General features: G+C 39.7%; 1 protein-coding gene across 2 annotated transcripts in view; it reads right to left on the bottom strand.

Moving 5' to 3' along the window:
- Window positions 1-383: 383 nt before the first annotated feature.
- The window catches only part of SOX30 (SRY-box transcription factor 30), a 42,073-nt gene continuing 16,736 nt past the window's right edge, over window positions 384-25,720 (bottom strand). Inside the window, exons 4-5 of one of the 2 annotated variants that reach the window (XM_060092101.1) lie at window positions 21,888-22,386; window positions 384-825 (exon numbers count right to left, since the gene is read on the bottom strand). In XM_060092101.1, coding sequence (XP_059948084.1) covers window positions 429-825; window positions 21,888-22,386 — 896 coding nt within the window. In that variant the 3' untranslated portion in view covers window positions 384-428. The remainder of the gene's footprint in view (window positions 826-21,887; window positions 22,387-25,720) is intronic. The other variant, XM_060092102.1, reaches the window with a different exon arrangement.

The following is a 25,720-nucleotide window of genomic DNA, read 5'->3' on the forward strand; positions in this document are numbered from 1 at the left end:
AGGGTAAGCTGTGACAAAGCGAGAGAGAGGCATGGACATATATACAGTACCAAACGTAAGGTAGATAGATAGTGGGAAGCAGCCGCATAGCACAGGAAGATGAGCTCAGTGCTTTGTGACCGCCTGGAGGGGTGGGATAGGAAGGGTGGGAGGGAGGGAGACGCAAGAGGGAAGGGATATGGGAACAGATGTATATGTATGACTGATTCACTTTTTATAAAGCAGAAAATAATAAAAAATATATATATTTACTTTACTTTCTTTTCCAATTAAAAAAAAGTTATGAAGGCATAAATTGCATTTGGTTTTGACTCCTCAGATCACAGCTGAAAACTCTCAACAAAGCATTCTAGGTGCTTTTTTTCATATCAAGTGACCCAGAATATATTTTAAGAGATGTTTATTTTCTGTACATATTTGTTTTATAATTATAAATTCCTGAGCACTTTTTCTTCTTCCTCCTCATCAATGTCAGTGACATTGACTTGCTGGATGTTAGAGGGAGTTGATGTCGGGGCTGTGGAGACACTTTCCAAGGCTCCAGTGTCCAGCTGAGGCATGGGATTTAAGTATTCTTCCCCACTGTGGCTATGACTGTTACAGTAAGAGGTCCCATCCAAGCTCTCACAACTCCAAAAATCTTCGCTGTGAGCACGTTCATCTGGGTAGTCTCTAAAAGGACAGTCTCTAAAAAGACATTCTCTATTTAAAGCTGAAAACATAGCTTCATGGTCTTGGTATCTTTCTTCATAATAACCAAGGCATTCTGGCACTGAACCTGGAAAATGTCCATAGTCAAAAGGAGGCCGACTATAAGGGCACGTGCTGTAGCAGAAAGACAAAAAAGGAATTCGATCATAACTTGTCCACATGTTGCCTTGTATACAGACTAACTGAGCAAGTTTAACTGGGGCCTAGAGAGCTCCCAAGATAACCTTCTGCAACTACTTCATGTACTCATCTACGTGTTGCCTAGTCCCAACATAAAACAATTGGCAAAGTAAGCTTATAAGTATTACCTATTATCAGCCTCAGGATTCTTACCTTTGGCAGCCTTGATAAAGAAAAATTACCTATCTGGGCCTTTCTCTCATGATGCCTTATGCCATGTAAGGTTTTAGAAATGCAGGTACCTGCTGTGCTGTGCTAAATATTGACACTTAGTAAGCAGTGTAACAATTGTTCTTACTAGTATTTGAGGCAAAATTTACAGGAGGTGGGGGGAAATGTATAACTGGGTTGAAATCAACAGTGCTTCGGGATGGGGGAGGGCACTCGAACAGAGGATAACAACTTAATTTTTAAATTCACATTCAATAATTAATTATATTAAAACACTCAATACCAGAAAGATTTAGAACTGATATTAAACTGGTTTTTAGAGATCTTTTCCAAAAAGAAATTTGGAGTGTGGGAATGTGAAGAATTGAAAAGATCACTTTGCTGTTTTATAAACTAATAGTTTTTCTTGTAAGGCAAATCTAAAAATTCTGCCATTCAAACCCATTTGTCAATTTTTTTTAAAAAAGTATTACTCCACCTTTCAAAGGCACAGAACAGGAATCATAGGAAGAGTTATGCAGAAAAGTCAAACCAAAAGTTGCCTGGACTCATGGACTCCATCTAGTGACAGATAATATAAGCATAATAACCATGCTCATTAGCAAAACCCAAAACAAGTTGGGTGTTTTATTTCATGCTCCAACATTCTTTTTACAAGGTCAACATTGTTTCCTTCCCTTTAAAAATATAAGTACGATTGACATAATAGACTATCATCTCAAGTTCTTTGGAAATATAGGGTTTCTTCAGGGGTTGGTGTCCTACCCCCAAATCTCCAAGTGCTAGGGACCTTGCCCATGTTCAATATCACAAAATGAGACCTAGTTTCTGAAACGTTTCAGATTTCCATTCCTACTGCCACATCCTCATTCAGGAATTTTTAATTTAATACATACATCCTGAATGCATTGTACTTGCAGCTACTATGACTTTGCTCCATAGCTCTTCTATCTTTAGATCTCTCCATGCATTGGATTCCACAAATACTTCAAGGGTGTGCTCAAATCTACTTCCTCCACAAAGCCTTCTTTGCTTCAGCTAGGAACAATTCACCTACTAACTATTCTTTTAGGACTCAATATAGGCAAGATATTACACAAGCTTTGGTGGAGAATTTAATTTAAAAAAATCTAATATCCAGGTAGTATATACTTGATAACTGCTAAAGTGTGCTATAATGCAAACATCACATGGCTATATCGGTGTGGTAAAAACAAGTTAGTATTATATCGGGAAAACAAAAATATCAGTAAAGATAAGAGTAATCCTGGACTTCTCGGGTGGCATAGTGGTTAAGAATCCACCTGCCAATACCGGAGACACGGGTTCGAGCCCTGGTCTGGGAAGATCTCACATGCCGCGGATCAACTAAGCCTGTGTGCCACAACTACTGAAACTGCACTCTAGAGCCTGCAAGCCACAACTACTGACCCTGCATGCCACAACTACTGAAGCCCATGCGCCTAGAGTCAGTGCTCCGCAACAAGACAAGCCACCCCTATGAGAAGCCCGCGCACCACAACGAAGAGTAGCCCCTGCTTGCCGCAACTAGAGAAAGCCCGCATGCAGCAACAAAGACCCAACACAGCCAAAAATAAATAAATAAATTTATTGGAAAAAAAAAAGAGTAATCCTAAAAGGTTACATGGATGAAAATGAATACCTACAGAAGCATCATGGTGTAGTGAGCAAAGCAATCCTGAGGGGTGTGTAGTGATATTGCAATGTTGTTTAAAGTTGCAATCCCCTAATGATATATGATGTGGAGAATCTTTTCATATGCTTCATTGTCACCTGTATATGTTCTCTGGTGAGGTATCTGATCAGGTCTTTTGTCCATTTTTAACTGGGTTGTTCATTTTCTTATTATTGAATTTTCAGAGTTCTTTGTATATTTGGATAACAGTCCTTTATCAGATACATCTTTTGAAAATATTTTCTCCTAGTCTGTGGCTTGTCTCCTCTTTCTCTTGATACCATGTTTTTTGATACAAAGTAACTTTGTAGTAAGTTTGAGGTCAAGAATTGTGAGTCCTCCAACTTTGTTTTCCTTTTTCAAGATTGTTTTAACTATTCCAGGTCACTTACAATTCCATGTAAATTTTAGGATCAGCTTTTCCATTTCTGCAGAAAAGCTGCTGGGATTTTGAAAAGGATTATATTGATTTTGTAAATCCCTTTGGGAAGTACTGCCATCTTAATAATAAGTCTGCCAATGCCTATACACGAATACCTTTCCATTTATTTCAGTCTTCTTTAATTTATTTCAGCTATGTTTTATAGTTTTCAGTTTACAAGTTTTGCATCTCCTTGGTTAGATTTATTCCTAAGTATTTTACTCTTTTTGATGCTATTGTAAAAAGAATTGTATTCTCAATTTCCTTTTTTGAGTGCTTATTGCTTGTGTACAGAAATACAAGTGAATTTTGTATATTGATCTTATACCCTTCAACTTTGCTGAATTCATTCATTCACTCTAATAAATTTTCATGGATTCTTTAGGATTTTCTATATGTAGGATTTTCCATATATAGTATCATGTGTGAAAAGAGGTAATTCTACTTCTTTTCCATTTTACATGTCTTTTTTTCTTGCCTAATTGCTCTGGCTGCAACTTCTAGTACAATGTTGAACAGCAGTGGTGAAAGCAGACATCCTTGTCTTGTTCCCAGTCTTAGGGGAAAGCTTTTGGTGCTTTATCATTGAGTATGATGTTAACTGTCGGTTTTGGATAAATGCCTTTTATCATGTAGAAGAAGTTCCCTTCTACTCCTAGTTTGCTAAGTTTTGAAATCAGGAATTGATTTTTATGGCAAAAAGGTGTTGGATTTTATCAAATGCTTTTTTGGCATCAATTGAAATGATCAGATGGTTTTGTTCCTTCATTCTTTTAATGAAATGTATTACCCTGATTGATTTCCTGATGTTGAACCACACTTAAAATTCCTGGGGAAAATCCCACTTGGTCTTGGTGTATAATCCTTTTAATATGCTGCTGGATTCAGTTTGCTAGTATTTTGTTGATTCTGTAATTTTCTTTCTTGTGATATCTTTTTCTAGCTTTGGTAACAGAGTAATGCTGGCTTTAGAATCACTCCCTCTTATATATTTTGGAAGAATGTGAGAAGGATTAGTGTTAATTCTTCTTTAAAAGTTTGGTAGAATTCACCAGTGAAGCTATCTAGTCCAGGGCTTTTCTTTGTTGGGAGGTTTTTAATGACTGATTCAATCTCTTGATATACATCTATTCAGATTTCCTATTTCTTCTTGAGGCAGTATTGGTAATTCAAGTATTTGTCCATTTCATCTAGGTTATCTAACTTGTTGGTGTACAATTATTCATTATTATCCTATAATCATTTTTCTACGAAGTCCGAGTAATGTACCCAGTTTCATATCTGATTTTACTAATTTATGTCTTCTCTTTTTTTCTTAGCTTAGCTATAAAAGTTTGTCAATTTTGTTGATCTTTTCAAAAAGCCAACATTTGTTGACGTTTTTTCTCTATTTCATTAAACTCTCTATTGTTTTTCTATTCTTTATTTATTTATCACTACTCTAATCTTTATTATTTCCTTCCTTCTGCTAGCTTTGGGTTTTATTTGCTCGTCTTTTTCTAGTTCCTTAAGGTATAAAGTTAGGTTGTTAATTTGACATCTTTCTTTTTTTTTTTAATTAATGAATTAATTTATTTATTTTTGTCTGCGTTGGGTCTTCGTTTCTGTGTAAGGGCTTTCTCCAGTTGCGGCGAGCGGGGGCCACTCTTCATCGCGGTGCACAGGCCTCTCACTATCGTGGCCTCTCTTGTTGAGGAGCACAGGCTCCAGACACGCAGGCTCAGTAGTTGTGGCACACGGGCTTAGTTATTCCGCGTCATGTGGGATCTTCCCAGACCAGGGCTCGAACCGGGGCTCGAACTCGTGTCTCCTGCATTGGCAGGCAGACTCCCAACCACTGCGCCACCAGGGAAGCTCAACATCTTTCTTTTTAAATGTAGGCCAGGGCAGCTATGAATTCCTCTATCAGCACTGCTTTTGCTATATAATTCCTTAAGTTTTGGTATGTTGTGTTTTCATTTTCATTCATCTCAAAGTGTTTTCTAATTTTCCTTGTGATGTATTATTTGACCCACTGGTTAAGAGTGTGTTGTTTAATTTCCAATATTTGTGAATTTTCCAGTTTTTCTTTCTGTTATTGATGACTAGTTTCATTCCATCATGGTTAGAGAAGAAACTTTGTATGGTTCCAATCTTTTAAAAATTTCTGAGACTCATCCTGTGATCTACCATATGGTCTATCCTACAGAATATACATTTTCACTTGAGAAGAATCTATATCCTGTTGTTGGGTGGAGATCATGTATTTCTGTTAGTTCTAGTTGGTTTAAGGTATCATACAGTCTTCTATTTCATTTTTGATCTTCATCATTTTTGGATGGATGGTCTTCCGTTCATTATTTAAAGTATCCACAGCTAATATCATACTCAATGGTAAAAAGTTTAAAGCTTTTCCTCTAAGGTAAAGAACAGAACAAGGATGCCCACTCTTGCCACTTATTCCACATAGTACTGGGAGCCCTAGCCACAGCAATTAGGCAAGTAAAAGAAATACAAGGCATCCAAATTGGAAAGAAAGAAGTAAAACGGTCTCTAATTGCAAATGACATAATAATATATCTAGGAAAACCTAAAAACTCAACCGAAAAAACGGTTACAATTAGTCAGTGAACTCAGTAAAGTTGCAGGATACAAAGTCAATATGCAAAATTCAGTTGCATTTCTATACACTAACAGCGAACTGTCAGAAAATGAAATTAAGAAAAACAATTCTATTTACAATTGCATCAAAAAGAATAAAATACCTAGGAATAAATTTAACCAAGGATGTGAAAGACCTGTACACCAAAAACTATAAGACACTGATGAAAAAAATTGAAGAAAACACAAATAAATGGAAAGATATTCTGTGCTCATGGATTGGAAGAAATAATGTTGTTAAAATATCCGTACTACCCAAAGCAATCTACAGATTCAGTGAAATACCTATCAAAATCCTATGGCATTTTTCACAGAAATAGAACAAACAATCCCACATGCTTTCTGGAAACATGAAAGACAGTGAATAGTCAAAGCAATCTTGAGAAAGAAGAACAAAGCTGGAGGCATTATACTCTCTGATTTCAAACTATATTACAAAACAGTATGGTATAGGCATAAACACAGACACATAGATCAATGGAACAGAAAGCAGAGCTATAAAAAAGCCCATGCATATGTGGCTAATTAATTCATGGCTATTAATTAACTAACAAAAATAAACAATTGGGAAAAGACAAAAGCTTCAATAAATGGTGTTGGAAAAACTGGACAGCCACATGCAAAAGAATGAAACTGGACCCTATCTTACATCATATACAAAAATCAAGTCAAAATGGATTAAAGATTTAAACATAAGACCTAGAGCTTTAAAACTCGTAGAAGAAAACATAGGCAATAAGCTCCTTGACATCTGAATTGGCAGTTTTTTTTTTTTTGATTTGACACCAAAAGCAAAGGCAACAAAAGCAAAAATAAACAAGTGGGACTACATCAAACTGAAAAGCTCTGTACTGTAAGGAAACCATCAACAAAATGAAAAGGCAACCTACCGAATGGGAGAAAATACTTGCAAATCATATATCTGATAAACAATTAATATACAAAACACATAAAGAATTCATATAACTGAATAGCAAAAAAAAAAAATCTGATTTAAAAATGGGCAGAGGAGCTAAACAGACATTTTCTTCCCAAAGAAGACATACAGATGGCCAACAGGTACATGAAAAGGTGCTCAAGAACTTCCCTGGTGGTGCAGTGATTACGAATTCACCTACCAATGCAGGGGACATGGGTTCAACCCCTGGTCTGGGACGATCACACATGCCGTGGAGCAACTAAGCCTGTGCACCACAACTACTGAGCCTGCGGTCTAGACCCCGCGAGCCACCACTACTGAGCTTGCGCACTACGACTACTGAAGCCCACGCACCCTAGAGCCCGCGTGCCACAACAACTGAGCCCACGTGCTGCAACTACTGAAGCCTGTGTACCTAAAGCCCGTGCTCCACAACAAGAGAAGCCACCGCAATGAGAAGCCCACACACCTCAATGAAGAGTAGCACCTGTTCGCCACAACTAGATAAAGGCCATGCGCAGCAACTAAGACCCAATGCAGCCAAAAAAACAGTTGCTCACAATTATCACAATTATCAGGCAAATACACATTAAAACCACAATGATATCAGGAAATGCTGCCATTTGCAACAACATGGATGGACCTTGAGGACATTATGCTAAGTGAAATAAGTCAGAGAAAGACAAATACCATATGGGTTCACTTACATGAGGAGTCTAAAAACAAACAAACAAAAAACAAAGAAAACCAAATCACAGATACAGAGAACAGTTTGTGGTTGCCAGAGATTGGGAGTGAGAGGTGAGCAAAATGGATAAAAGTGGTCAAAATATACAAACTTCTTATTTATAAAATAAGTTAAGTCCTCAGGATGTAATATACAGCATAGTGACTATAGTTAATAACACTGTATTGTATTTTTGAAAGTTTCTAAGAGATTAAATCCTAAAAGTTCACATCACAAGAAAAAAATTATGTTGTATACCGAGACTAATATAATGTTACATGTCAATTATATCTCAATAAAAAATAAATAAAATAAAGTAGTGAAGTCTTCAACAATTATTGCATAACTGTGTATTTCTCCCTTCAATTCTGTCAATTTTTGCTTCATATATTTTGGGGTACTGTTGTTATATATTATGTGATTATAATTGCTATATCTTCTTAACATTTTATTATTTTTTTTTGCTGCGTTAGGTCCTCGTTGCTGTGCCCAGGCTTTCTCTAGTTGCAGCAAGTGGGGGCTACTCTTCATTGTGGTGCACGGGCTTCTCATTGTGGTGGCTTTCCTTGTTGCAGAGCATGGGCTCTAGGCACGCAGGCTTCAGTAGTTGCAGCATGTGGGCTCAGTAGATGTGGCACATGGGCCCTAGAGCGCGTGGGCTTCAGTAGTTGCAGTGCCTGGGCTCAGTAGTTGTGGCTCACAGGCTTAGTTGCTCCATGGCATGTGGGATCTTCCCAGACCAGGGATCTAAACCGTCCCCTGCATTGGCAAGCGGATTCTTAACCACTGTGCCACCAGGGAAGTCCCTTCTTAACGTTTTAAAATGGATATGTCGGAGTTCCCTGGTGGCCTAGTGGTTAGGATTCCAGGCTTTCACTGCTGTGGCCCGGGTTCAATCCCTGGTCAGGGAACTGAGATCCTACATGTTACATAGTGTGGCCAATAAATAAATAAATAAATAAAATATGTAATATCTTTGTCTCTTGTAACAATTTTGACATAAAGTCTATTTTGTTAAATACTATTATAGCCACCTCAGCTCTCTTTTGGTTACTACAATACTTGCAAGGAATATCTGTTTTTATTTTTTCACTTCAGCCTATTTGTGTCATTGGATCTAAAGTGAGTCTCTTGTGGGAATTCCCTGGTGGTCCAGTGGTTAGGGCTCTGTGCTTCCATTGCAGGGGGCACAGGCTCAATCCCTGGTCAGGGAACTGAGATGCCCACAAGCCACATGGTGCAGCCAAAAAAAAAAAAAAAAATGTCTGCTCAGTGAATATCATGTTTATTTTTTAAAATAAATAAAGTGAGTCTCTTAGAGACAAGATTTAGTGTGATTATTTTTTAAATTCATTCTGCCAATCTACCTTTTAATTTAATCCATTTAAAGGGATTACTGATAAGGAAATACTTACTCTGCCTTTTTTCTTTTTTTTGGCTGTACCACATGGCATGCGGGATCTTAGTTCCTGAGCTGGGGTTCAGGGGTGCAGTGGAAGCATGGAGTCCTCTCCACCACTGCCAGGGAATTCCCTCAAATATTTTTAAGTGATTTTCTTAAGTGGTTACCATGGGGATTATAATTAACACCTTAATTTTATAACAATCTCGTTTGAATTGATACTAAGTTACCTTCATTAGCATATCAAAATTCTGCTTGTATACAGTGCCTTCCTTCCTTTGTATTGCTACTGTCCTGAATTATGTACTTATACATTTTATATCTATTAACATAGATTTTATAATAGATGTTTTATGCATTTGCTTTTTAAATCACATAGAAAAAAAGTTACTAACCAAAAATACAATATACTTGGCTTTTAAAAACAAAAGAAGGACTTCCCTGGTGGTCTAGTGGTGAAGACTCTGTGCTTCCACTATAGGGGGCACGGCTTTGATCCCTGGTCGGGGAACTAAGATCCTGCATGTCGGCTGGTGAGGCCAAAAAAACAAAAGAAAAAAGATACTTGGCTTTTGTATCTGTTATTTTAGTAACTTTTACCAGTGTTCTTTATTTCTTTGTCTGGCTTTGAGTTACTGTCTACTGCCTTTTCATTTTATTCTGAAATACTTCCTTTAGCATCCCTTGTAGGGTAGGTTTACTGGTGATGAACTTTCTCTACTTTTTTTTTTTTGGCCACACTGCGTGGCTTGTGGGATCTTAGTTTCCCAACCAGGGATCAAATCTGGGGCCCTGGTAGTGAGAGTGCCAAGTCCTAACCACTGGACTGCCAGGGAATTCCTTCTCCTTCATTTCTTTTCTTGCTTTCTTTTTTTAATTTTATTTTTGGCTGTGTTGGGTCTCTGTTGCTGCACACAGGCTTTCTCTAGTTGTAGTGAGCAGGGGCTACTCTTCATTGTGGTGTGTGGGCTTCTCACTGCAGTGGCTTCTCTTATTGCAGAGCATGGGCTCTAGGCACACAGGCTTCAGTAGTTGTGGCGCACGGGCTTAGTTGCTCCACGGCATGTGGGATCTTCCCGGACCAGGGATCGAACCCGTGTCCCCTGCATTGGCAGGCAGATTCTTATCCACTGCACCACCAGGGAAGCCCTCCTTCATTTCTGAAGGGTAGTTTTGTTGGTGATAGAATCCTTGGTTATGGTTTCTTTTCTTTCAGCACTATGCTATGCCACTGTCTTTTGACCTCCGTGGTTTCTGATGAGAAACTGGCTGTTGACCTTATTGAGAATCTCCTGTACAAGATTAGTCACTTCCCTCTTGCTGTTTTCAAGATTCTCTCCTTCTTTGGCTTTGACAGCTTGATTATAATGTATCTCTTTGAATTTACCCTACTCAGTGTTCATCGAGCTTCTTGGATTCCTATCTTTCTTTAAATTTTGGAAGTTTTGGGTCAAGCTATTTACAAGTCTTCTTCAGCCTTGACTTCCTATCTACACAGAGCCTAAAAAGCAGTCAGAGGTGAAAGCTTAGGGTCTTCTCCAGTGTTTGCTGAACATGTGTCTAGCCCTGGATATGCTAGCTCTGGATATGTTTGTGCCCTTGTGTACTGGTTCCTCAGTATACATGGGAGTTTTACAAAGCCTCTATTCCCCCATATGTCTCCTTTCCCAGTCTCTTCTAGGCTTTTCAGTCTGTCTGCTGCTTGTCCTGTCTGTTGTCCCTTAACCCAGGCAGCTGTGGACAGTACATACCTTTAAATATTTTCCACAAACACTAGCTGGGAGGCCACTCCAGCTCTAAGGGAATGCTTGGGAGAGTCAAATTAAGGTAAGCCCTGAGCCAATTCCTCAGGACGTCACCAGACAGGTCAAAAATGCACAACCATAATGCTTGAAGAACAGGGTCTGTACTGCCTCCTCTAGTAGCAACAAGTCACACCAGGAACATGGCTCACCATCCCCTTGGCCATCACTGAACTAGAAAATGTGAGATGGCTGTGGCAAAAATACCACAGTGCTCTCTTATCAGAATTTAGCAGCTTCTTTCTTCATTAAACACCCCTCCAGCTGATTCTGACAGTTTTTGCCAGCTTAGTTATTGCTTCAGTGGAGAGAGAGATTCTTGGGGCTCCCTATTCTGTAACTCTCAGTGACATTCTACCTCAGTGGTGTTTTGTACTTTTCAGAATATAAGTTTTGCACTTATTTTGTTAAATTGATTCCTAAGGTTTTTAAATTCTATTTTATTGTAGATGGAATTGTTTTCTCAATTTCATTTTCTATTTATTCATTGCTACTGTACAGAAATGCAACTGTTTTATATATATTAGTCTTATATCCTGAAAATTTGCTGAATTTATTTGTTACTTATAATAGCTTTTTTTTGTGGATTCCTCAGGATTTTCTATATATAAGATTGTGCAATATATAAATATAGTTTTATTTCTTCCTTTACAGTCTAGATACCTTTTATTTATTTTTCATGTCTAATTGTCCTGGATTAAACCTCCAATAAAATGTTGAATAGAAGTGGTAAAAATGTACATCCTTGTCTTATTCTTGATCTTAAGTGGGTCTTGCTGATCTCCAGTCTTTGTCATTAAGTATAATGTTAGTTAGGGTTCTTTTGGTAGATGCCCTTTAACTAGTTGAGGAAGTTTCTTTGTATTCCTAGTTTGCTGGAATACTTCATGTTCAACATGAAGAAGTGCTCAGTTTTGTCAAATGCTTTTTTTCTGGGTTCATTGAGATGATTGTGTGGTTTTGTCCCTTATCCTATTGATATGGTATACTACATTAATCGATTTTCATATGTTAAACAGCTCACATTCCTGGAATAAATCCAAGTTGGTTACAGTGTAAAATCCTTTTGTTATGCTGCTGAATTCACTTTGCTAGTATTTTGTTGAGGATTTTTGTCTCTGTATTCATTAGAGATATTGACCTGCAGTTTTCCCTTCTTATGTTGTCTTTCTCTGGTTTGGGTAGCAGAGCAATATTGGCCTCATGGAATGAGGCCCTCCCATTTTTTGGAAGAGTCTGACTATGAAGTTTGTCTACTGTAGACAACATACAGTTAAGATCTTGATTTTTATCCAGTTATACAATATCTGCCTTTTGATTGTTTAATCATTAACAGTTAAGGTGATTATTGAAACAGCTGGATTCATGTCTGCCATTTTATCTTTTGTTTTCTATGTGTCTTGTATTTTCCTTGTGGCCTTCTATTCCTTCTTTACTGCTTTCTTTTGCATGAAGTAAATATTTTCTAAATAACTTTTTAGTTCCTTTAACAACTTTTCCACTATTTGTTATTCTTAGTGGTTGCTCTAGGGCTAATCATATACATCTTACCTTACCTGAATCAACTTCAGATTTTTACTAACTTAATTCCAGTAAAATATAGAAATTAAAAATATATATTTATTTATTTGGGCTGCACTGGGTCTTAGTTGCGGCATACAGGATCTTCGTTGCAGCATGCAGGTTCTTTAGTTGCGGCATGCATGCGGGATCTAGTTCCCTGGCCCAGGATCGAACCCAGGCCCCCTGCGTTGGGAGCGTGGAGTCTTACCCACTGGACCACGAGGGAAGTCCCAAAATATAGAAATGTCGCTTGTATATAGCTCTACTCCTTCTTCCCCCTTTGTGTACTATTGTTATATAAATTATAGCTATATGTGTTATAAAACCAGCGATCTATGGGTATGATTATTAATTTATATAAGTTTATGCCTATTAAATAAGCTGAGAAGAGAAAGGAGAGCAAGTATATACTTTGAGGTTTGTTATATTAACCTTTTTATTCACTACTGCTGGTTCTCTTCATTTGTTCCTGTGGATTCAAGTTACCATCTGCCATCATTTCCTTACTCTAAAACAACTTTGCCTCCACCGACTTCCTTATGCTTTTATTATCAAATATACTACATTTCTATATGTTATAGGTCCCCCAAAACAATTATTTGCATATTGTTTTATACAACTGCTTTTAAAACCAGTCAAAAGAAGATTTATACTGTCTTTTTTATACTATCTTTTATTTATTTTTTATTTTAAATTATTTATTTATTTTTGTCTGTGTTGGGTCTTCGTTTCTGTGCGAGGGCTTTCTCTAGTTGTGGCAAGCGGGGGCCACTCTTCATCGCAGTGCGCGGGCCTCTCACTGTCGCGGCCTCTCTTGTTGCAGAGCACAAGCTCCAGACGCGCAGGCTCAGTAGTTGTGGCTCACGGGACTAGTTGCTCCGTGGCACGTGGGATCCTCCCAGACCAGGGCCCGAACCCGTGTTCCCTGCATTGGCAGGCAGATTCTCAACCACTGCGCCACCAGGGAAGCCCTATTTTTTTTTTTATTAATTTTTATTGGAGTATAGTTGCTTTACAATGTTGTGTTAGTTTCTGCTGTACAGCAAAGTGAATTGGTTATACATATACATACATCCACTCGTTTTTAGATTTCCTATACTATCTTTTATCATTGCATTTTTACCTTTACTGGGCTCTTTGGTATTTTGTTTGTTTGTATTCCAACTACCATTAGTGATCACTTACTCTCAGCCTGAAGAACTCCCTTCAGTATTTCTCACAATGCAAGTGTGCTAGCAATCTCAGATTTGGATTATCTGAGAATGTCTTTACTTTGGCTTCATTTTTGAAACATGGCTTCACTAAATGTAAGTTGACAGGTTGTTTTCAGTACTTCAAATATGTATTCTGGCCTCCATTGTTTCTCATGGGATGTCAGGTGTTCATTTTATTGATGAGTGTCTGTCTGTCTCTCTCTCTCTCACTTTGATTTTCTCTTTGGCTTTGGCTTTGGATTTCAGTATTTTACTATGATGTGTCTATACTATGTGTGTTTAATATGATGTGTCTCGCTGTGGATCTCTTGGCTTTTACGCTACTCATAATTCATTAAATTTCTTAAATGTGTAATATTTTTCATCAAATCTGGGAAGTTTTCAGCTATTAGGTCTTCAAATACTTTCTTCTGCTTCTTCTTCTCTCCTTTCTCCTTCTGATACTCCTTTTATAGATACACTGGTACACTTAATGATGACTGTGTTCTGAGGCTCTGTTCATTTTTCCTCATTCTTTTTCCACTCTATTCTTCAGATTGTAAAATCACTACCAGTCTATTTTCAAGTTTTCTGATTCATTCTTGTGTCCGTTCAATTTTACTGTTGAACCCCTCTAGTGAATTTTTCATTTTGGTTATTGTACTTTTCAACTCCAGAATTTCCATTTGGCTGTTTTTATAATTTCTATGTCTTTATTGATAGTATCTCTATGAAGAGACATCATCATCATAACTTCCTTTACTTCTTTAAAAATGGTTTCCTTTAATTGTTTGAATATATTTATAATGGCTTGGAAGCCTTTGTCAAATTTGAAATCTGGGCCCTACCACAGGTAGTTTCTTTTGCCTGTTTTTCTCCCCCATGTACAAATTGTGCTTTCCTGTTTCTCTGCATGTCATAATTTTTGGTTGAACTCTGGACATTTTACGTAATATACTGTAGGAACTCTGGACAATGACTCTCTTTCACTTCTCCAGGGCTACTTTTTTTGGGGTTTTTTTTTTTTTTTTTGCTTGTTTTTTGTTTACTGACTTGACTAGACTATTTTTTTTTATTTTTAAAAATATTTATTTATTTGTTTGTTTGTTTATTTATTTTGGCTATACCGGGTCTTGCTTGAGGCATGCAGACTTCTTAGTTGCAGCATGCAGACTCTTAGTTGTGGCATGCAAGCGGGATCTAGTTCCCAGAACAGGGATCGAACCCAGGCCCCCTGCATTGGGAGCGCAGGGTCTTACCCAATGGACCACCAGGGACAGACTATTTTAGTGAAGTCTCTTTCCTCTGTAGTGTGAACCTTGAGTGTCACTCCTTAGAGGGCACAGACTTGGACATGAATACAGTCACCCTAGGATGATATTGGTTTGAGCAGGACTCTCTTTGACTATCTCCTTCCCTGATTTTTGTGTTAAGCTCTCTGACTCATTTGCTATCACATACAGCTGTTAAGATTCCACTAATTGCTGGCTGATTGCTCTAATGTTTTCGAAATGCCTTGGGGCAGAAGATTGTTCCACAGTCTGATCCAATTAAATTCAGAAGGGGTAAACTTTGAGGAGTCTTTGAGGTTTGTTCTGACTGCAGGAGGGCTCTTCTTTGCTGTTTCTTTCCCTAGTTCTCTTTGGTGTACTAGCTGGCATACAGTAGCTTCTTGGTCTCAATTAAGAGGAGTCTCTTTTTATTTGCTTATCACCAAAACCTCATTGTTTTCAAGAGTGTCCTTAGGCTTGAACTTCCCCACACTGTTTCAGATAAAGTCAAATTCCTTTTGGAGAAAGCTTCTGAGCTCTCTGTTCTTATGGCAAAATCTCTGGTCTTCTTGGCTTGCCTCTGCCAGCATAGAACATCTCTTCTACAAGTGACCTGGGTCAAGCATGTTCAGGGTTACAGTATTCTCTGCCTGTCATCCTTAGAGTTGAGTGGCTATCCTGTTACTAGGGGCTGAGCGAAGAAAAGGAACCCCCAACCTCTTGGTCACACTCACCATCAACTTAGTTTCTTTAACTCAAGTGCTGGAGAGGATGAGAAATGCTACCATTCTCTGTGAGATACTGTATCACTTGATTAGGAGAAATGCTACAATTCTCTGTAAGATATTGTATCCCTTGATTAGGAGCTGAGGGGTGTGAGAGCTACCTTCTTGGCCATACCCACCCAGAGTTGGCATTCCATCCAGATGAACTGAAGGTGGGAGTGAGGGATGGTATTTGTCATGGCTCAAGGGTCATAGACTCTTGCTGTTCTCACCAAGTTTTAGGATGTTTTCTTGAATAAGTGTTTCTTCATTTGCTGTATGCCCTTAGGACACTGCCCAGAGAATTTAAGTGGTTAGTTTTTAAAAACAGTTTTCACCAGTTATGCTTGTTTGCTTGGGAGCAGCTTCACAGAGCTCCTCATGCTGCCAACCCAGAAAAGAAACTCCCTCTCACTTACCTTTTTAATCATACTATTTCTATTAATATCCTTGAGCTTTGTTTTGGATGCAGTTAATTACTTGAAGACAGTTTGATCATTTCAGATCTTAAGAATTTTTAGATAAAAGTTTTTAGATAAAAGTTGATTAAAAAGTTTTAGTCTAGGCCTAGCTGAAACAAGACTCTCTAAGTATTTAATACCCCATCAAGGTTTTCCAATCTGTTTGGTGAGAACAGGAACGATTTCCAGCCTGGTGTGATTGCTGGGAACTGGTGTCTGATTTTTCAAGTAGTTTTTCCACTAGCCTTGGGTAATTTTCCTCACAGGCATACACTGATCAGTATTCAGCTGAATACTCAAGATGGAACCTATGCAGAGATCCAGAGTTCTTGCACTGTGCAGCTTTCTTCTCTCCAGTACTCTATCCTGAGAATTCTAACTGACTTGGTTTCACTGGCCTCTTAGCTCCATCTCCTCAACTCAGGGAGTCTGCAAGGATCTGCTTGTGTTTCTCCTCCCTGTGCCACGGTTTCCAGGTCAGTAAGCTGGTTAGATTGCAAGGCTTACCTCATTTATTTTCTGTCTCTCAGGGATCTTCATAATCATTCATAATCATTGCCTGGTAAATAGTGTCTTGAAAACCATATCTTCATATATTTTGTCTGTTTTTTATCATTTCAGATGAGGGTAGATACAGTTCCTTATATTGCATCTTGGCTGGTACAGAAGTCCTCTTTAAACATTGGAAATATTGATTTTTAGTCTCTCCCTGAATTTCAGTTATTTCAAGTTCTTGGGGTGTTATTTCTCCTATTTGTAGCATCTACTGACTCTTGTTCTTAATGAATACTTTCCTCGTGTTCCGTAATTTTCTAAAGCTCACCTTTAATAACAATTTTCTCCCTTTGGAAATTCCAAGTGGCTTGAATGGTGGAAGTGTTCCTCTACAATAGTTGTCCCAGGTAAGTCATCCAAGAACTAATTTCTGTGTTCATTTCTCAGTTTATTTTTTAATTATTTTTAATATTTATTTTATGGGGGGGCTGCGTTGGGTCTTAGTTGTGGCACGTGGGATCTTTGTTGAGGCATGAGGGATCTGTCGTTGTGGCGCACGGGCGTCTCTCTAGTTGTGGCGTGTGGGTTTTTTCTCTTTTCTAGTTGTAGTGCACAGGCTCCAGGGCACGTGTGCTCTGTAGCTGTGGCACACAGGTTTCAGAGCACATGGGCTCTGTACTTTGTGGCACATGGGCTCTCTAGTTGAGGCATGTGAGCTCAGTAGTTGTGGCATGTGGGCTTAGTTGCCCCACAGCATGTGGGATCTTAGTTCCCTGACCAGGGATCGAACCCACGTCCCCTGCATTGTAAGGTGGATTCTTTACCACTGGACCTCCAGGGAAATCCCTAACTTCTCAGTTTATCAAGTGGATAGGTTGATTTCAGATTCTCAACCAGTGTGCAGTATAACCTAGGGTTTTGATTTCTAACAGAAGACTTTTTTCCATATATAGCCCTGAATAAAAACAAGTTTCCTTTGTGCTTTCTCTGGGTCAATGATAAAAATCTTCTATTACTTTATCAAGGTTGAGAGGCCTTTCTAGGGTCTTACCATTTTTTAAAAGTTATTTATTTATTTTGCCTGCATTGGGTCTTCATTGCTGTGTGCAGGCTTTCTCTAGTTGTGGCGAGCGGGGGCTACTCTTCATTGCAGTGTATGGGCTGCTCGTTGTAGTGGCTTCTCTTGTTACGGAGCACGGGGTCTCGGCACACAGGCTTCAGTAGTTGTGGCGTGTGGGCTCAGTCGTTGTGGCTTGTGGGCTCTAGAACACAGGCTCAGTAGATATGGTGCACAGGCTTAGTTCCTCTGCAGCATGTGGGATCTTCCTGGACCAGGGATCAAACCCATGTTCCCTGCATTGGCAGGCAGATTCTTAACCACTGCGCCACCAGGGAAGTCCTCTAGCGTCTTAGCTTTATGAAGAGGTTTTAATTTCAGTTCCTCACCTTGAGCAGAGTCATGACCTCACATCCTCTCCTTATGTAGGCATTAAAACCCAAGTTTATAAATGCTGAGACTATCTGAATCTGCAAACTACCCCCAGGACCGCTGTACTAGTTTTCAGCTCATTTGTCATTTTGACAAAGGGGGATTTATTTTCCTTTCTTGTGATTTCAGCTAGGTGTTAAATTGTTCATATTTAAATTCAACATTTATAGTTAGTTACAGCAGAAGGTATTCCATATTAGCTAAATCTATCATGTTTGGCGACTATAAATTCTATCCTCCGTAAGGATTAGGCAAAATATTGTATATGTATGTAGATGTGCATTATTACAGAAAATAGGTCCAAAACTTCAATTAAATTCTTAAATAGGTGGACAAACCAAACAAGGGTTAAGGATAATTGCTTTTAACTTTTGATCTGTTGGTCTAAAATTTTACAGTTAAGATGCTATATAATCCCACAAATTTAGAATTCTTTGGGCTTACTTTCCTTAATAGATACATAGATATAGCTATGTCTGATTATATTTTTTATACATTTCAAGCTAATAAATTCCCCATTATCATTCGTATCTTTTCTATATCCCTAACTGCAATACACTTTTTAAAAATTAATTAATTTATTTGTTTATATTTCTGGCTGCATTGGGTCTTTGTTGCTGCGTGTGGGCTTTCTCTAGTTGCGGCGAGCGGGGGCTACTCTTCATTGCAGTGTGCGGGCTTCTCATTGCGGTGGCTCCTCTTGTTGCGGAGCACAGGCTCTAGGCACGCAGGCTTCAGTAGTTGTGGCACGTGGGCTCAGTAGCTGTGGCTCTCGGGCTAAGAGCACAGGCTTAGTAGTTGTGGCGCACTGGCTTAGTTGCTCCATGGCATGTGGGATCTTCCTGGACGAGGTCTCGAACCTGTGTCCCCTGCCTTGGCAGGCAGATTCTTAACCAGTGTGCCACCAGAGAAGCCCTGCAATACACTTTTTGAACACATTTATTTACTCAATGGCCAAGAGAATGAAGATCCCAGATATCTCTTGTGCATATGAAAGTATAAACACTACAAGAAGGCGGAGGAATAGAAGAAAAGGTGTGGCTTCCCTGGTGGCGCAGTGGTTGAGAGTCTGCCTGCCAATGCAGGGGACACGGGTTCGAGCCCTGGTCTGGGAAGATCCCACATGCCACGGAGCAACTGGGCCCGTGAGCCACAACTTCTGAGCCTGCGCGTCTGGAGCTCGTGCTCCGCAACAAGAGAGGCCGCGACAGTGAGAGGCCCATGCACCGCGATGAAGAGTGGCCCCCGCTCGCCGCAACTAGAGAAAGCCCTTGCACGGAAACGAAGACCCGACACAGCCAAAAAATAATTAATTAATTAATTAATTTTAAAAAACAAGAAGAAATTAATGTAGTACAGAAAGAGAGTGTCTCAATAAGCACAGTATGAAGATGGTTAATATTTGAAGGCAGGAGGATATTAGCCCTCACAGCTAGGGATCAGCACTTCTAAGTGTCCATCTGTTTCATAAAGTGACTCCTTGATTAAACTGCCTAACCTCCTTGATTTTTACTCTAGATACACAGGGCAAAATATCAAATATGTATATTTGGTATATATTTAATATATATGTCAAAAGTCATTACAATTACAGTATTGAAATGGTTGAATAATGGATTAGATCATGGATCCACATCAATGGATCCACATCAATGGATTAGGTTGGGGAGGAAATATTCTTTATAGAAGAATCTATTATTAGTTGGGAGAAGAGACAATAGAAAAATTGAGGGGAAATCAATTAATTTTGTTATTTAGCCAGGCTGGATTTTACTGAAATATACTACCTAAACAAGCATAAATAAGATCATCCATATCCTTGGGAAAATTATCATCACACACATACAGGTAGAAGTTAGGAGCAACTTAATGTTTATAGCTGATGTACTTGTTTGACATTCTTACATGAAATAAAATTCAGTATAAAACTACCAACTCACTTCATTTGGTTCCTTTAATAGCATTATTATTAATTAGCAATAATGGTAGTAAAGATAAAGGCATAGTTTCTGTCTTCTAAGGACATACTTTTCAGAGTTTCTTTTCAAAATGTTCTTTAAACAATCAGATGATTTGTACATTAACAGCTAAATCCCGTAAGTCTTGTCATGAGTAAGGAAGATAAATTTCCTATGATTTTATCTATTTATTATATAAGGAAACATTTCCTGCCCAAAAGTCTACTTGACTACATGATTTTTCCATTCAAAAATACAGTATGTATTTTCCATGTGATTCTCTGCTAGCAACTAACAGCTACCAATCAAGAGAAGCCATTATATTGAGAAGCCTTACTGATACAGTGAAAAAAACAAACATGGAATTCAAAATCGGACAGCACATCTAAGTTTGACTACTGGCTCTGCCATTTACTAGTTGTGTGACCTTAACAAAGCTATTTAACAGCTGATCAGTTTCTTTATCTGAAAAAGTCAAGGGATTACTATGCCTAAAACAAAGGATTGTTGTGAGAATTACAGATAAAAATGCCAAGTTCTCAAAATGCTAAAAAGAAAAAACAGTAACAACTAGAGTGAGATTGTGGTACACAACCTGTTCTAGATGCCTCTTTTTCTCCTTTAATGTGAGTAAATACTGTCTAAGTCTTTCCTGTATTACAAAATGAAATATGTAACAAAGACAAAATTTCCGCAGTTTTAGCTCTTGGACCTCGAGGTTCTAACTAAGGCTGATCTTCTCAAACCTACTCATTTATTAAATTCCAGCTATGTCCTTAGCACTCTTCCTATAACTAACAAAAACACTGTAAAATTCTCTAAAATTCCTATAACAACAGATCCTAGGAAATAGCAATGAGAAGAGATTATCAACCCCTGGCCTTAGGAGTCTCTTGAAGTTTGATTTCTTGAACTAAAAGACTTCTGAAAGCTATTAAAGAAGAGCCTATTGGGAAAAACAAAACAAACAACAAATAGCAAAATCTCCCTTTCTCTTCATCTGATCCCCTAGTTCCACTTTCTTCCAGTTCTGGGCTAAGGACTTGAAAGCAAGCAATCTCATTATGAATTGAAGCAACATAATATATACCTTGAAAGTTCTTTGAGGCCTTGGTACCCAAGTGGGGAGTAGTTTTACTTTCTAAGTAAGTAACCATAAAAGATTGTGTTAAACATGTAACACTCCATTCTCAACAGAAACCATCTCTGTCTACACACTTAACAGCAACTGAAGACTAGAGCTTAATGCCACTCTATTAGAATGCTTGCAAAGAAGTTAAATTCTATCACTCCAAAATGAAAAGTTACAAATTTGTTTTCCCTAGATACTTCCCTGTGAAAATAAATTCCTTTACTGGTAATTTACATAAGAAACGTTTTGGTTTGTTAAAAAGGGCACTGAGAGGGCATATAACTTCAGACAAGTCATTTAACCTCTTAGATCAAGTGCTCTCTATATCCCTGCTACTCAAAGTGTGGTCCACAATCAGCAGAATTGACATCACTTGGGAGCTTGTTAGACATGCAGAATATTAGGCTTACTATAACTCAGTATAGGAAACTACTGTACCCCAGACCTGCTGACTCAGAGTCTTCATTTTAACAAGATCACATGTGGTTTATATATATATATATATGAAAGTTTCAGAACCACACCTCTATACAATAAGGAGGTTTGACTAAATGATCTTAAGGTCACATATAACTGATTATTGTTTCAAGAGAAAAATCAGACCTGACAACACTGGCGCCTGTATTCTCATGCGGCAACAGTAGGCTGGAACTGAGTAGCAGCTGCCCCATAAGATGGGGCGTGCACTCTCCTTGGCTTCCCCAGTCCTCATCTGGCCCCTCCATGTATTTATGTTCACTGCTTGGCCCCTATTTAGTCACTAATCTAAATTATATAGATCCCAAGCAGTAATGAGGAAGTTCCTTTTTCAGTAAATAAGAGAGGCCTTCAGAGATAAAAATTCATTAGCTATAAGTAGTTTTAGGTGAAAGGAAATAAATTGTTCATTTACCTTGATGGGAAGTAGTGAGGTCCAGGTAGGAAGTAAGGGTGATGAAAAGAGAATCGCGGTGGGGTCCCAAATAATGTGGCTGCATGGACGAGGGGAGGGGGCTGGCAGACATGTGAGAGTGGAATAGGAGGAGCTTGGGGGATTGGAGCACTTCTGGGACAAGTGGAGACACTGGGATATTCCTTGGGAGGTTGGATGGGAGAGGCTGCAAATCTGGCGTGGGCAGTACTTGCACTAGTTGGAATCCTGCTGGTGCTCTCCAGAGAGACAGGAGTGGGTCTCTTCACAGAGTGACTGGCTCCAGAATGCAGCTGATGAGTGTCTGTTTGGGAGGGCCCAGCAAAGCCCTCCCAAAGGGGTGGGAGTGGTGGACAGAGGGGCAAACTTGGAGCCTGGACAGCCACCTGGGCAGTACTGGAGATGCTCGGCTGGAAAAGTGAGATGGGGCTTGGGCACTGGACTGCAGGTGTGGGCAGCTGGATGGCAGGTGGAGCTTCACCTTTGGAAATAAAAATAGCATGGGTCAGGCATGAACCGAGTCACTGCATATTTGTCTTTTTTCAGCAGAACTTAATAAACTGCACAACCAGAAGCCTTCACTAACCACCTTACCTAAGAACATCACCACTCTATTTTAGCATCTTGAACAAACTGAAGCCATCTTGTTTATTTGTTTTACATTCTTGTCTCTCTTTCCCACCTAGATTCTAAGTGCCATAAGAGGAGAGACCTTTTCTGTTTTGCTCACTACTGTATCCCCAGGCCTCAACATTCTGCCTGGCACAGAATAGGCCCTTAAAAAATATTTTTTGGATGAATAAATAAATGAATAAAATGATCGAGTGATTGAGTGAAAGACAAATACACACAAATGCTGGTACATATATATAAATGTTTCTAAAAGTAATAATATGAAACTACTGATAGTGGTTACTTTTTAAAGGTGGTCATCTGGAAGAGGGGGCAGTGCCGTGGGACGCCAGACTTTCATTTTATACCTATTGGTACTATTTGAATTTTCTATTCTCTAAATATATCAATTTTATTTTACATATTAATAGAGGTTTCATCATAGTGGTATGGGTCATTTTTCTTTTATTTGGTATACTTCTCTATATTAAACTAAATTATAAATGACATTTAATTTTTTAATTGCAAAAAAACTAAACAAACAATCGGTCAAATTATTTTGCTTTATTGCATTCAATATGAATACGTAAGGAAATTCCCAAGTGAGACTAAGACTTGCCATAGGTCAGCAATTTGTGACAGACAAGAAAGGAATATTATTGCAGCAGGGCATGATGGATATAGCAGGATTTTTAGAGGCAAGTGAAATAATCATATATTTGATCTTTTTGATCCTGAAGAAGAGAGGACTGCTGACCGAGTTGCTGAGTTATCCAAATGACACACTTAGCCTAAATTTAACTTTTCCACAGAGATACAGAGAGAAGCCAAAGCAATAGATTCATGATCTAGTTTATTTCAATGCAGTTAGGTCTCTGTTAATATAGAAGATGCAGTCCAAGAACAGACCCTGTGGTTACAAATGTTTCCGTCAGAGGCCAAAAGGATTGTGAATCTTCTCTCAGCCTTGGCCAGGTAACACCTTCCTCTCCTTCCTTCTCTCCAGATAAGTCAAATAACTACCCCTCCTCCCCCTTAAACCTGGAGGTAGGGAATTAAGGGGTATATCTGTTTCAAGTTGGCCGCTGACCCAGTGAAGTAGAGGCAACACAGGAGCAGGGTGTAGATGAAGCTGTACTGATTCTCAGTTAATGGGGTTACATGGACGAGCCCTCCAATCTGTGAGGCACAGGCCTTAGGCCTTTCCTGATTAGTCAAACATAATTGCCCTCTTCAGGTTCCCTCAGAACCTATAAATCTATCACATATCATAAAATAGTGTAAATTTGCAGGTCTGCTACCCTTACCACAATCACAAAACTGGGAGATCAAGAGCAGGAACAGTTTAATTCATCTTTGTATCCCCATTACCTGGCACAGAACTTGGTTAATAATAGTCAAGAAAGGTATGACTAGATGAAAGAAAAAACAAACTAACAAATAAACCTATAGCTGACAGAACCTCTACCACTCATCTGGTATAAGGAAAATCTCCTTCTCTATGCAACTATGAAGCCAGGCTGACCTGTAAAATCTCTCAGTTTTATTCACTGAATTATCACTGCACTCAAGACATCTGCTCCTAAAATCTACCACTGACGCAGATTTCTTTTCCCTGTACAGTACAAGAGGCTCTTAGTCCTCAGGAAAGAAGTATGGTCATTTTAGGCAAAGGAAACAAAAATTATAGGAGCCATAGAGAACAATGATATTATTTCAGTTATTGAAGAAGGAAGGGACTCATCTTTTAGCTGATACAAATGTTCTTTTCTACCAAAGATATTTTTATAAAATAGGGGGTACCAGTGAGGCGTGAGGTGATAAAATCATGCATTCATTTAACTAAACAAATATTCACTAAGCAACTAACATGTGTCAAGCACCATTTTGGCCTGAGGTAAAAAATCAGATAAATCAGATGCATAGAGAGTTATATGGTAGTATAATGAAGATGTCCTAAATGTCAAAATTTATGTTGCCAAACAAGAGGTTAAAGTCTGCAACACCTGGTCATCACTGATAAACTGTCAATGGGAAGGCAGGAAGATGGCGGAAGAGTAAGACGCGGAGATCACCTTCCTCCCCACAGATACATCAGAAATTCATCTACACGTGGAACAACTCCTACAGAACACCTACTGAATGCTGACAGAACACCTCAGACCCCCCAAAAGGCAAGAAACTCCCCACATACCTGGGTAGGGCAAAAGAAAAAAGAATAAACAGAGACAAAAGGATAGGGACGGGACCTGCACCAGTGGGAGGGAGCCGTGAAGGAGGAAAGGTTTCCACACACTAGAAGCCCCTTCGCGGGCAGAGACTGCGGGTGGCGGAGGGGGAAGCCTCGGAGTAGTGGAGGAGAGCACAGCAACAGGGGTGTGGTGGGCAAAGTGGAGAGATTCCCGCACAGAGGATTGGTGGCCTCAGGCACACACCAGCCCGAGAGGCTTGTCTTCTCGGCCGCTGGGGTGGGCGGGGCTGGGAGCTGAGGCTTGGGCTTCGGTCTGAGCGCAGGGAGAGGACTGGGGTTGGCGGCGTGAACACAGCCTGAAGGGCCTAGTGCACCACGGCTGGCCCGGAGAGAGTCCGGGGGAAAAAATCTGGAGCTGCCGAAGAGGCAAGAGACTTTTTCTTCCCTTTTGTTTCCTGGTGCGCGAGGAGAGGGCATTAAGAGCGCTGCTTAAAGAAGCTCCAGAGACGGGCGCGAGCCGCGGCTGAAGGCGTGGACCCCAGAGACGGGCGTGGGACGCTGGGGCTGCTGCTGCCGCCGCCACAAGGCCTGTGTGCAAGCGCAGGTCACTGTCCACCACCCCCCTTCCGGGGAGCCTGTGCAGCCCGCCACTGCCGGGGTCCCGGGACCCAGGGACGGCTTCCCCGGGAAAGCGCACGGAGCGCCTCGGGCTGGTGCAACGTCACGCTGGCCTCTGCCGCCGCAGGCCCGCCCCGCACTGCGTGCCCCTCCCTCCCCTCGGCCTAAGTGAGCCAGAGCCCCCGAATCAGCGGCTCCTTTAAACCCGTCCTGCCTGAGCGAAGAACGGACGCCCTCCAGCGATCTACGCACAGAGGCGGGGCCCGGTCCAAGGCTGAGACCCGGGAGCTGTGAGAGCAGAGAAGAGACAGGGAAATCTCTCTGTGCAGCCTCGGAGGCAGCGGATTAAAGCTTCGCGGTCCGCTTGATGTGCCCTGCGTCTGTGGAGTGCATG

The sequence above is a fragment of the Mesoplodon densirostris genome, chromosome 3 (assembly GCF_025265405.1).
Source record: "Mesoplodon densirostris isolate mMesDen1 chromosome 3, mMesDen1 primary haplotype, whole genome shotgun sequence".
NCBI classification, from domain to species: Eukaryota; Metazoa; Chordata; class Mammalia; order Artiodactyla; family Ziphiidae; genus Mesoplodon; species Mesoplodon densirostris.